Source organism: Homalodisca vitripennis, chromosome 3 (assembly GCF_021130785.1).
Source record: "Homalodisca vitripennis isolate AUS2020 chromosome 3, UT_GWSS_2.1, whole genome shotgun sequence".
NCBI lineage: Eukaryota > Metazoa > Arthropoda > Insecta > Hemiptera > Cicadellidae > Homalodisca > Homalodisca vitripennis.
Window position 1 is genome coordinate 154058385 of NC_060209.1, and position 14655 is coordinate 154073039.

At 32.8% G+C, this 14655-nt stretch overlaps 1 protein-coding gene across 2 annotated transcripts in view; it reads left to right on the forward strand.

Moving 5' to 3' along the window:
• The window catches only part of LOC124357680 (chaoptin-like), an 83923-nt gene extending 80567 nt beyond the window's left edge, over window positions 1-3356 (forward strand). Inside the window, exons 2-3 of one of the 2 annotated variants that reach the window (XM_046809666.1) lie at window positions 2266-2594; window positions 3116-3356. In XM_046809666.1, coding sequence (XP_046665622.1) covers window positions 2282-2594; window positions 3116-3342 — 540 coding nt within the window. In that variant the 5' untranslated portion in view covers window positions 2266-2281 and the 3' untranslated portion in view covers window positions 3343-3356. Of the gene's footprint in view, window positions 1-2265; window positions 2595-3115 lie in introns of those variants that run through there. The other variant, XR_006921965.1, reaches the window with a different exon arrangement.
• The last annotated feature ends 11299 nt before the right edge of the window (window positions 3357-14655 follow it).

The window sequence follows — 14655 nt, forward strand, 5'->3', positions numbered from 1 at the left end:
CTATTTCCAAAATGGTAGGATGCTATTATAGGACATCTTCAGTTTGACACCAAATGAGTGAACTGCACTTGCAATGCAACTTGGGAAATAGGTAGTAGTACCTATTATTATCTAAAACGTCGAATGTATCCGGAAAAATACTTTAGAAATAACGTCTACAATTTTTGATATTTTATTTCTGCTAGGGGGTATTTACCACGAGAAATCGATTGGTTGTGGTCCCAAAAGTAGGAAAATTTGAGACACTCCATATCCAATCCCCGTTTTGACCAAAATGTCTGCCTAAATTTACGAATTTCAGGCCCTTTGATGTTTTAATCATAATCGACTGTATTAAAATAAATCTGCAACATACTGACAATATATCATAGGGCTACAAAGTACTATAATTATTGGGTAACTTGTATCAGCTACACACATTATTAAAAAAAAACTTGATTATTAAGAGACCAACTGACAACTCTTCATATGGGGAAAGAAATTTTGTAAGACTGCGCAAGGACCAGATGTTATTTCCTTGACTCAGACTAAGCTGTCACCGAACGAATTGCTGCAAATGCTGGAATCAACCAAGCAAGATCTCCTTTGGAAACCATCCTACGTTTCAAAACCCGTTTCCAGATATTTATGATGATGCATGAAGTCACTTAAGAGGAGAATTCCCGAACCACTGCTCTGGAATACAATCATCGATCGCCAATCTAATACTTGAACCGCTGGTTGATCTTGACCAAAACCTGTACAATATTGTAATAGCTAACATAGTAGCATCGTTCATCAAACTCAACGTAGACCAAAGCTACCTGGGTTACCATTGCGTCGTGATAGAATGTGAAAAAGATCTGATAGAGCTGCGTTACACAATGACTGCTTCAAGCCGCTCTCTTACCCAAATGAAAAGCTCAGCATTTTGCCCAACATAATGCCAACTACTCCATTCTTTGTCGAATCGCAAGAATGTACTTCACATTGAACGGATTGGGAGATGGTAAACTTTGGGATCAACGAATATTGGCGATAAGCTTAAATGGCAGATAACGGAGTTACATACATCCTAGTATGTCATGTAACTCAGTTACTGACCTATAATCTAGTAACCAGTAATGATTTATAAATGTGAATATGCTAGATCAGATGGAACTGATTTTCCCAAAAAAATAACGGCAAACCATCAACAATCGTGAACCTCAGTATATGATGATATTATGATAATTGCCGCTTATACCATCCAGTTGTTTATTACTGTCACGTTGTCCTGGTTACCTTTAAGAAGTTTCTGTGATATTCTGATTTCTCATAATGAGACACCTTTGTGCCACAATTTTAAATCGCTGGGTGTGATCTGGGAAACCCTTGTCTGTAGTCTAGTTTAGTGGGGACACTACAACGCCAAGGATGACATTAGTTTACCCTATACATATCGTTGTAGCTTCGCTGTGATAACGGCTTAGAGAAGTGTCCTTCTTTACCACGCTCAAAGGGATATGTTTGTCTTTCCTCAGAGAGTTATTAAAGGATAATTCCCATTGTCTACTGTGATTAATAATTAGTCAACAAAATTGTTATTCTTCTGCAGCGATTTTAGTAAGAACACATCGCCACAGATGCGAGGACTGAAGAGGAGAATCTCACTAACAACAGCTGCAGATCATACTTTCAGAAATACTTTTGGGATGTGTTTTTATCTCCAAAACATAGAAAAATCCATCTCCTGAAAGCTTCATCACGGTTCATGACATCTCGCGTGAGCACCGAGGACCTTGAAAGTGTAGCAATATGCCATCAAGGCCACGCTGAAAAGATGTGCTACTGGGAAATATGGGTTCATCGTAGAAATAAAAACTGTTAAATTCTTTTTCAGAACGTTTATTTTGTGAATAATCTTTACAGGCCATGTTTATCAACCATTTTTTTTAAAGTTTTGGATACGATACTATTTCGATTTTTTTTTCGTAAGACCACTAATCAGTGAAATCTGATCTGTCAAATGATATTTTGAGATTTGTTGATTTCTAAAATTTGTTGCACCTACGTTTTGTTATAAAAGCAACATTTTTCAAAAGAAAATGAACGATTTCCATGAAAAAATTATGCATTACTAACTTATTGTTGTATACAATAAGATATACTGTAGGTTTAAAAATAGTGGTCTGTAATGTTTTTGGGGAAGGATAAAGATGCACAAAGAGTTATTTTGCTTCCTCTATTTTATGACGCGGTTATGATGTCTTAGTTCGTGGAACGATTAAATACTATTTGTTACAGGAAGCTTTCCCTCTGGATGTCTGATCGCACTTTGTCAGACCAATTGCACGGGCTGACACTGCCCAGACTCCGCCACCTCCAGATCACTGGCCGGGGTCTGCTCTCTGTGGAGGCTGAGGCCCTGAGCAGTCTGCAGTACTGTCGCGAGCTGGTAGTAGAGATCTCGGGCACAGCGGTACAAGACATACCATCGGGATTCTTCGCCACCTTCTCACATTCCGCTCATCTATCCATCAACCTGCGTGACAACAACCTGCTCTCTCTCACACCTGCAGCTTTCTATGGGAATGTGACCAACTGGGAACACGTTGGAACCAAGCTTATTGCAGGTAATTTACAGTTTAGAACAGTTATTGCCATACAAATTTTTGCAATCAAATTATTAATTTTTTTATTCGCACACAGTTTTTCAGACTCTAATTATATTCAGTTCTAGTAGACTACTCAACATCTGCCTCTTCATACCTTGCAAATTCTAAGACGAAAAATGTCTTGTTCCAACCTATGCCTGTGACATGGGAGTTCAGCATAGATAGAAAACTGGCTTCAGAGATGGATAAGAGAATCTATACAAATCCATTTTTGCCCATTTGACGCTGCTCTATATATAGTCTTAGCTACCCTTGTATATTCTAAGGTAAAAATTGTCTTGTACCAGGAGGACTACTACTACATGACAACGCGTGATTATATGACTCTGGGCTAGTATGGATAGGACACTGGCTGCGCCGTTGGCGCAGATCCTCACACTCAGAATCTCTGCAGATCCACACAGCACCACTAGACATTGCTCAAAATCTAGTCTTGGCCACTACTATATATTCTAAGATGAATAATGTGTTTGTACCAGGAGGACTACTGCTACATGACAACCCGTGGCTGTGTGACTGTGGGCTAGTATGGATAGGACACTGGTTGCGCCGTTGGCTACGAGAATCTCTGCAGATCCACACAGCACCACTAGATGCTGCTCAACATCTGGTCTTGGCCACTACTATATATTCTAAGATGAATATTGTGTTGTACCAGGAGGACTACTGCTACATGACAACCCGTGGCTGTGTGACTGTGGGCTAGTATGGATAGGACACTGGCTACGCCGTTGGCTACGAGAATCTCTGCAGATCCACACAGCACCACTAGATGCTGCTCAACATCTGGTCTTGGCTACCCGAGCGGCAACTTGCACAGATCCACGCACCGGCCGCCAAACCCCTCTTCTTGACCTTTATCCTGGAGACCTCAGTTGTCATGCCAGCGCCCTCAGCAGTGCTGCTTCATGGAGACCTCATCTACTGTTCAGGACATTGCTGGTGTGTTTGGCTCTTGTCAACAGGTGATAGTGGTTTCGGAAAATACCGATATAAGTTTTTTGAACATATCAGGTAAAGGCGGAAAATCTTAAAGTTTAGGAGTTTTATTGAAGCCAAGTGAAAAGTGTAATATAAAAAGTGGTATTCTGTTCCCAATGCATTTTACAAACAAGAGGGTCGCTTTTAAGGAACTGTCTAACTTTGAAATGGCTAAGAAAAAAATACGTAGGTTTAAAATGTCCAAAGAAATCAAATTATACGATTCGTCCATTTTAACTGAAATTACTAAGTTGCGTAATGGTAGCACGTTTATACATATCAAACATTTTACACAGTAATATAGTAAAATACATGGATACCATGGGGTTACCTCTCTACCCAAGTTCAAGTTATAAGAACCAAATATTGAGTTCCAGATTTAACCCAACTTCAAAACCAATTGATCGACTGATTGTATCAGTTTGTCAATGTACTAATTTAGATAAAATATAAAACATCAACTATCAGTATTACATTGGGGGTTTTATATCTTTGCAAATAGAAATACATTGAAAATCTTTAACTAAAATAATTACATCCCAGAATAGGAGTGTTGTAGTAATACAAAACAACTTCTCTACCGACTTAGTTTTGGAGGGTCGAGAGTATTTTTAACATTTATATTGTTAAAACGTCGTTTCTTTATATAAAAAATTGAATGTTTGAATCCTACATGACTGACATATCCTGGTATCAACGAGTGCCTTCCATCCTGTCATAAACTACTACTTCACCCAAACAACTGAATTATAGTTCAGTAGACGTTTTTTACTCAAACAATTTTATAAATGTAAAACAATCCTTAGTAATTGCATGCATTAGTTAGTTAAGAGTTCATGCAGAGTTGATTTCTTAATCTTCACATAATGAACGATTCCAACCAAAATATGAAATTCCTGAATGAAGATTTCTTAATGTAATTAATTAAACATACATTATTTTTGGAAAAAAATGAAGTAAAATACGAATTGGCTGTTATTAGAAATTTAATTTAGTAGACGTATTCGAAATGGCAACTATAAAATACAAAATACGAGTATATTGTCATGATGTTATCCAAGCTTAGTTTATTAATGATTCAAATACAATATGTGTGTTTTTTTATTCTGGTATGAGTTTACACGGTTAGTATTCTTGTTTACAGTACCATAATATATTTAATTATGGATAGTACAATAATATTCAATATAGATTTAGTGGAAAGTGAAGGAATTGAATTTAAACTATGAACTATTTATTATTCCCTAGGTTTCACCGAATCATACAGTGTTGTGCAGCAAACAATTAAAAACTGATACAATTGAGGTTATCTGAGGATAAATTGATATAGCAACACCTAATTAGCTAAGCTTACAACACATTTGACTTTATAATGGTTTATGTTAAATTATTACTAGGTTTAAATAATTCCTTGACAACGAAAACAAATTTGGGAGATGAAGAAATCAAAATATTTATCGATATCAGTCTATAATTATTTGTCTATGTTGGATTTAAGATCAAAAATATGTGGAAATATTCTTGTAAATAACAGTGTAACACCCAGATTTTGAAATAAAATAATATTCAAAAATGGTATTATTTTTTTACCAGTTTGTCTTACAGCTATAATTTATTTATTTTAATACTCATATTATGTTGGTTTATGGGGAGTAAAATTATTGGGGTTCATCGTAATATTATTATTTATATAATACGACACTAAATCGTCTGAACTACTCATTTCCTTAGTTTCAAAACTCTGAGCATGTCCGAAAAGCAAAAATTCGACTAAATACCTGTTTAAAAAAACTCAGAGAAATTATATAGCAATATATGTTATTAAAGACATATTTTAAGGAACTACGTAGAAATAAACAGAGCGAATATTAAAATTCATGCAGTCTTCACATTAGCAGTTTGAACGTCTTACTAACTAGAAAACAAAAACACCATAATTTTATCCAAATTATAGAATGGAAAAATATAACTATTATATGTGTATGTGTAATGTTGGTCCAAAAAAGGTTAAAGCAAAAATGTTCTCATGTAAGTACTGAGATCATCTTTAACTGTACTGTATCATCTACTGGTGTCCAAGGCCTTAATACTGTTCTTACGCTACAAAGATATTATTATTTTTTTACATTAAGGTAAGATTGAACATATTAGCCATGTTACAAACTACATGTTCAGGAACATCTATCTCAAAAAGTACAAATGGTATTTAGTTTATTCTTTTTTTATTCGATCGTTCATACTTGAATCTTTAGTTAAGCGATATGTTCCCAAAAATATGGTTATTTGTTATGTTCTTACGAAAAAATGAAAAATATTTTGTTTTATTTAATATAAAATAAAAAAGTAGTTATATTATTAAAATGATCGTTTAAAATGAATGTATAATTGTGGAAACTAAAATAAAAAAGAATGAACTGAATATCTTTATTAGTGTTTGAGTTACGCGTGCTTAAATGTCAAAATTTCTAGTTTAGGAAAGTAATATAACCTATTATTTACACAACCAGTTTTATAAATAAAGAAATTATCTTATTTATTCGAAAATTATTAAGATCCTTAATTATATGAGTGCAATTTGATTTAGTGTAAATGATAGTTTTGTACAAAACATTATACTTTACATTAGAAGTTGTAAGTTGTCACTATCTCATACTCCCTAGTTTTAATTGAGTCTTCTTGACTAATGTCTTAAAGGGCAAACTTCAGAGAGATCGCTAAAAATAGCTTGTATATGTTTAAACAAGCACGTGACAAAAATACTACCTGATGACAGGGCTGCCAACACAACAAAAAAAAGTAATATATTAACATCAGCTGTGTCTACATGAATATGTCGGTGCACATATTAAAACTTAAGTGGAGCTCTTGATAAAATAATTCGCAATAGATAAAATACTGCAGGGGTTTTAATAGTTTTAGTTTGTATTAAAGTTATAAAAGGGGACACTTAAAATTTAAAATCAAATAATCTATAATTGTTATCAAAACTCGTTTTGACCTATCTCACATACACAATAAAATAAAATAGTTATTTTTGTACTGAATCTGTTAATGCAAGTTTAAGTTTTTGAAATGAGTTTGTCAATAGAGATCATAAATGTAAATAATAACTATATTCTTCAATATAGCTATGTCTACCTTAGTAAGCATATTTTAAGTCACAAGTGACAGGAATAGCTAGAAACTACAGATTTATATCAATAACTATAGTATTACAGATGACAGAAATTGTTCCTTTGCTTTGTGATGGTTGTACAAATGATTGGATGCCACGATTGCTTGCATATGCAAGCGACACGTTGCAAGTTGCATTATAGAACACGTAGCTAACAGCACACCTGTTAATTAAAATATCATTTCTCATCCTGTATTCTCACTTTGCAGACACGCACATAAATTAACAAAAATTAAACATTTGAGTATTTACTAAAAGTACTACAAAAATGTCTTGAGTAGATATTTAATTTAGTCATAAGACGTAAGACGTTAGAGCAGCGTGTAAAAATAAAATTCATTTTTGTACAATGATAAAAACAATGCACTCTTAAGATTATATATCATATCTTCCAATTTCGCTCAAGAGACTTTACTTATTGAAAAACAACGAGCGCAACGAATGACGAATACTCGCAGATGCTTGTTTGCCCGGTGTAGTGGCGGTTATCCTGATAATAACAGTGTACTGGCGGTTATCCTCATAATATTAGTGTAGTGGCGGCTATCCTGATATTAAAAATGTGCTGGCGGTTATTCTCATAACATTAGTGTACTGGCGGTTATCCTCATTAATATTAGTGTACTGGCGGTTACCCTGATAATAACAGTGTTCTGGCGGTTATCCTGATAGTAACAGTGTACTGTCGGTTATCCTGATAATAACAGTGTACTGGCGGTTATCCTGATAATAACAGTGTTCTGGCGGTTATCCTCATAATATCAGTGTTCTGGCGGTTATCCTGATAATAACAGTGTACTGTCGGTTATCCTGATATAACAGTGTACTGGCGGTTATCCTGATAATAACAGTGTACTGGCGGTTATCCTGATAATAACAGTGTTCTGGCGGTTATCCTCATAATATCAGTGTACTGGCGGTTATCCTGATAATAACAGTGTACTGGCGGTTATCCTCATAATAACAGTGTTCTGGCGGTTATCCTCATAATATCAGTGTACTGGCGGTTATCCTGATAATAACAGTGTACTGGCGGTTACCCAGATAATAAAACTGCCTAGGCTGCCATTCTTATGATAACAATTTACTGGCGACATGCTGGTAATAACAATGTACTGGCGGCCATTCTGATAGTAACATTGTACGGGCGGCATGTTGATAATAACAGTATACTGGCGGCCATGCTAACATAAAAACAAATAATAATCATACACACATTTACATGTTTTAGTTTATTAAATATACTGGCGGCCATTTATTATTGAGAAAAAGTCCCAAACTTTTTGTGCATTATCGTTTGAATATACAAACACTATAAACTTTACCAAAAATCGTTTAGATACGTATAGATTATATGTTTAAAGTGAAAAAGCTACCAATAACTATGATTAAAAATAAGAGTGTAATAGATATTAAAGTTTTAAAATTGTTTTTATAGAGGAAAACCCTAAGTAGTTCCACTACAGCTTGTTCTCAAGTAAGAGAACGCTAAGTTCACAGAGTTGACCCACAAGTCTGTAATATTAAAGAGTAACTGCAAATATTGTTTAAAAAGGACACTTTTCATTACTTTATGTTTTAATGGAATATAAAGTTTGGAAGGCTATTTCGACGTTGAAATTATATTAAAGTAAAAGAGAAAATGTATTGAATTGATAAACACAAACTGATGTAGTTTCAACGTGCATTTGCAGCATTTTAAAGAAGCTGATACTAATAATACAATTCTATAAAACCAGTAGAATAAGTTGATATTATAATATAAATTTTACAATATTACCTCTAGTTTTCCTACGTACCTTTCCTTTTATCATAAGAATAACAAAGCACCTAAAATTATTTATTGTAAAACCCATGTTTGCATTTACATATTTCTCAAAATTTATCCTAAACTCCCCAAATTGGGCCATTTTGGGTATTTTAAAATTAAAAACAATATTTGTAAGTTTACTGCAGTCAAATTAGAGGGTGTACAGATGGCAGACGAGGTGTTACGGTTACTTAGTATAAGCAGTATACTCGTACATAACGTGTTGCCTTACCCGTATACAATCATCTGTGATAGGTCTCCACAGACCGTTGGAGATCCAGGCGTATCCAAACTGTTCGCTTCTGAAATAAGAAACCCATTTTGAGGAAGTAGAACTAACCGATCTCATTACGGTTTGTGCAAATAATGAATTTTATGGCATAATAAATGCTATAATATTTAATATTCCTAAAATAGATTATTTAGAATATTACACTTTCTGTTGAAGCGTTAAATAATCATATGAATTACCTCGGTCTCGGTGGTAATTAGACAACAGGTGTGATAAATACCGGGGAGGATTAGCTGTCAATGATAATACTAATTAAAAATGTTTTAACTTATTACTGATTTGCATTTGTAAAATATTAGTTAATTAACTCCCAGTGATTACTATTGTTGAATTATCTAATTAGTCTATAATGGAATGGTATACAGCAGACAAAGTGATGGGACAGAGTAATTACTATTAGTAATTTCGCGCTCCTTTCATATTTTGCATGAGTTTTATTTGCCCTTGAGAGACGTGTATTAGTTTTTTTTCCTGATGGGTCTTTATTAGCCTCTTGTTTTCTAAAGGTTTTATGGAAATGCTATGCAATCTTTAATATATGTTCCAAACGTGTGTTATACCAGTACATGTTTGGTATAAATTTTACTCAAAATAAATGTCATAGCTATGCCAAAAAACTCCTCTTTTCCAACCCTTAAATCATATTACTTAATAACTAATAAATATATAGTAACTACCGAAAAGAGATTGGGTACGTAATAGTTACATGTTTAAAATGAGATAAATTCTATAAATAACTCTGCGATCACAAATAAAGACGAAAAATGTATTTTGCATAAAATAAGAAGTTGTTTTGTTATATTTATGAAACTTGTACCAAAATCCAATCCTAGGAGCATTTTAACATGATTATTAACTCTCCATTTTAAGTTTCACTGGAAATGTGATGGATAAGTTAAAGACTTTATTGAGGTCCATAAATACCTTTAGTTAAACATAATTTTATCTGTGGTTTGTGATTTTGTTTATTTTTGGGTAATGGACCTATAATTGAATTGAATCAAGACAATAATTGAATCATATAAAATTTAGAAAGTGTTTGATAATGTCAATATTTTCAAAACTGGTGAAAATTTTGAAGGTCATTAAAAAAATATACTTATCGTGAGAGTTTTAGATGCTTCCGATTTTTATCAGATCAAAGATGTATATTTTAAAAAATATTACAAAGTATTGATTCTATGCAAATATTATAATTACTCGTACTTTTAATTTTTCTTTTGCTTTTGCGTTATTTATTTATTAACTCGTTCTTTTCCCTTGTTAGCTATTGATATAAATAAATAAACGTTTGATTTACAATTATTATAGAGTTTATTTGTCACATGTATGATGCAGGGTATCGTGAATTATACTGCCATGGGCACATAAAAAAATATATATCCAACATAGAAAAGGTTTTGGTGCATGTTAGGTTTAAATTTATAAAAAAAAATAGGTTTGAATTTTGAAAGATTTGGAATCATAAATTGGGAAGATCTTACTTGAGTTCAAGTCCAGTTTAACTTTGTGTGTTCCATTGACATTTATTCATCTTCCAATCATACTTGTCGGTTTAGTGTGGATTTAATACTGGCAATGATGATCCTTGAAGATTTTAGAGTTCTGGTTGCCATCAAATATTCGAGTGGTCATCCTCTAGTAAATGTCCTCTAGTAAAAAATCCTCTAGTACTGTTCTTTTTTAAAAATCGAGATTCACCAATTGAAAAAAATTATAAAATGTATTACTGTATTTAATAACTCAAATGTTGATCAACTTTGTGTTTTTTAATAATTTTTTTGACAAAACAAAATTCTTCTCAGTCTCATATTAAGTAATCATTCAAGAGAATAAATTCCATGAATGGCTATGGCTATGGCACCAATAGGAACTTGCTGCAACTTCATAAAATGTAAATAGAACTACCACCTCATCTAACAAGTGAACTAATCCCTCGTAAAGCCAGTGGTCGGAACACACTCCGTGACAGAGCAGCATCATAGTATGGACTAAATGCATGCACTATGGGTTGTCGCACAAACGCAATCGGAACCGTAATGCTGCAGCCAGATAACGAGGCTATAATGGGTGACGTAGTGGATTGCACTTACCGCTATTTTAGGCAAGCAGTGTCATTGAGAGGCGAACTGTAGGGAATGTATTCAATACACGCCAAAGGCATTACCTCTGTGAGCCTTTGTTTCAATCCATTGTTTACCAGGGAGACTGAAACTCACCCTTATGAAAATGTTTGTCAATCTCTTCTCTTTTCGTCATTTGTAGTAATACCTTGTAATGTCCAAATTAAAAAGGTAACGAGTTTTTTAGCTATAAAAACTATGCAAAAGAAGCCGTGGGTAAAAAAGGTGTTGTGCTACACACAAAGCAAAATTATTAATAACAAACCTGGCGAATATATGAAAACAAAACACTGTACTACTTACAACACTGTGAGTACACATTTAGATTTTGTTAAGTCTTTTTAGTATTATCGGTTAATTTATCTGACATCAGTCTTGCACTTGGTCTTAGAACGTTTTACTTCGGATTCATTCTTAGTCTTTTACATATTCGGATTCATGGGCGTTTCATTAACAATTCATAAACATGAAAGAAATAGACGAATAGTTCAATAGTACTACTAATATATTACTGAACGAGTCTAGTTTGTTGTTTACGTGTAGAAATAATGAAAACATATAGCCTAGCTCAGTACAATATCACTCGCACTATGTTAGTACCGTAAGTTAATAAATACAGTTTGAGAATCTAAAATCCATCCATTACTTCTAACGTCTAGAGGATTAGTTATTCAAATACATAATAATGTTATTGGAAAATAAAAAAAAGATGATATACATAAAAATAGAACTATATATATATATATATATATATATATATATATATATATATATATATATATATATACCTTATATATATATTCATCATTTACGTGTGTTCAAAAACATTTTTCCGTTAGCATACAATATTAACGCACATAAGTGACCGCTAAACATTCATTGGCCTATTGTGTAAGCTGAGTCTAGAAATATTTTAAAATGAAATATTTTATTTGGTACCAGTTAAAGAAAAATGTACATTAGGTAAGAACGACATAGGCCTTTTAAAGCCTGCGGGAGGTGAGAGTACTTTAAATTATATTTAGATAGGTATAATATAATATTAGTATGCATTGCTAACCTCAATATATTCACATGAGCAATGATTTGTGTTCATTAAATATAGAGTAGTTTTACCTGTTATCGTGAGTAAGGTGGAACACAATATCTAAAAGGGTAATTATAAACGCGTGACGACGTGTTGGTGTACACGATCAACACGACATACAAGAGCTATCGTGTTAGTAAAGTCTAACACTAACAGAATCACAGCACTTGCTTGACATGCTCTACTTACATCCGCACGGGTTTCATTGTTATCCGTGGTGTAATAACAGTGTGGTGGTTTTAATGAACCAACACGAGACCATGCTGCACGCCAACATTCACTAACTGTGCTACTTGGGGCTCCGCGATCCCATTCTACCCTCTTACGGATTAGCTGGACACATTTTACTCTCATAAACAAGACTTTTTAATTTGAAAAAGCAATTAAGGACACCTTCGTCTAAGCTTGTTTAATGTAAACAACTAGAACATATTTGGAGAATATATGCCCATTTAGACTACAATTTAAAAGTTTTATTTGTCGTTACTTTCCCCCTTTTAGTTAACGCAGAATTTTTAACACTAAAAACTTCCAGGCAACAAATAACACCATGTAGCCATAAAAAAGAGGCGCCAATTTTAAACGCTGGCTTTCGTCGCTAGGAGTAAAAGTGAGATTTTTCGGACAACAGCAATGTTCTATAAGCGGTATAAGCTCCAAAGCCGAAGGACATTGTTTTCTTGTAAAGATCGAAGATTTTTATCATACATCAAAAGATGTATATCTACATCAGAGGGCTAACAACTGTGAGATTGACTTTTTATATGCAAGTATCCTGGATAAATTATTATTTCTTTAATATACCAGTTTTAATTGTTTTTTTTTATAACCAATTTGTCAAGTTTTAATGTAACGTAAATATTCTATGAATGTGTGACCCTCTACATAGGGCCAAAAGGAATCAGGATTACTTAGGCAATTTGTTCTTGAGAGATAAGCTGGTGTAAATTTTTAATATATATATATATATATATATAATATATATAGGGCGTTAGTGGGAGAAGGGTTATAACACTCTATTACACGATATAATACGATTTAAACCTAGATAGAAACTTATTTTTACTTTAGTAATAGATTTCAATATACTCGTAATTGTAGTTAAAAACAATAACATATACAAAACATTATACAGCATTTTGCCTTTAAAAATGCATGCGTATACTGTGCAAAACAATACTATTCATAATAATTAAATTTAACCTCAAGTCAATCGGCGTAACTTACATGATAGGATTTTCAGTAGCTTAATCCATTTAGTAGTATTTTTAGCTCTGACATAAGTTACTTTAATGTTGTCCATATAAAAACCAAGCTCTTATTTCAAATTATTTCAGTATATTATAAGTATTTTGATTTCTATTAAGTCTTATAAAACTAAGTTTCTTCAGGTTTCATAATTATTCATGCAATTATTTATAATAATATTTGTCTTATAATTCTAAGCTACAAAAATAAGGATCCAATGATTAAAAATAATTCAGCTCTTATATAAGAAAATGTAAAAAATAAATGTAATGTTTGTAATAAACAATTATTATATTTGAAAAACATTTTCATAATTTGTACTTGGTTTAAGCTTTAAAATATTCTTGATGTGTAAACTATCTGTACTCTACAGCAAGATCTGTTTCAAACTCATAATAAAGTTTCAACCAATGTTTTACCAAATTTTTTTAGGTAAAATCGTGAGTTACTTACATTGAAACTACAATTAGGAAATGTAAATTGTTCGTGATCAGAATTGTATATTTTCCTGATAGGAAATATCAGCAGTATGGGACAGTACAGAAGATGTTGCAACAGCACCATCATGACCGGAGGTATCAGTAATCAGATCCTTGTGATATGTTATCTGGTACTTTAAGAAGTTTTCACGATAACATACCTAGTGTTAATCAACTAATAAATAATTATAATATGTGTTTTTATATTGTTACCTGTGGAGCCGCTAAAGTCAATGTTTAGGAAATTATGTTACTTAAAATATTTGATTTATAGTTTGAGTATTTTCAGCCCTCGAATAGTGATGGTATAAGTACTTCAATGTAACCAAGCAAAATACATACATGTAAAATATTCCGTAATTTAAATCTAATTTAAAATGTTTTATAGCATTTTAATAAATTAAAGAGCACGAATCTGGATAAAATTATGCGTTTCATGATATGTTTAAAGTATAATTAAAAGAGTTCATAATAGAGATTACGGATCATTCCTTTATAGTGTTTTCTTTCAGAACCATCCTAACAATGAGGTTTATTTTAGCGCACATGATAACCTCTATTCTCTGAACTGAATACCTACGCTATCTTCTTAAATGCAATATCTCTTGTACATTGCTCTTTTTACTCTTGCGATTACTCAAGTCATTACAAAAAATTGCGATATTATCACTTACTTAGCTCCAGAATGGAAATATGTACTGGTTTTGTATACCTACAATTGTACTTGTTGTTACGAATCAATTTAACCTGTGAACGCAATGGTGTGCTGATATATAGTGATGAAAATATCGCTCGGCAGGTGGTGAACGGGTAGAGACTCTTAG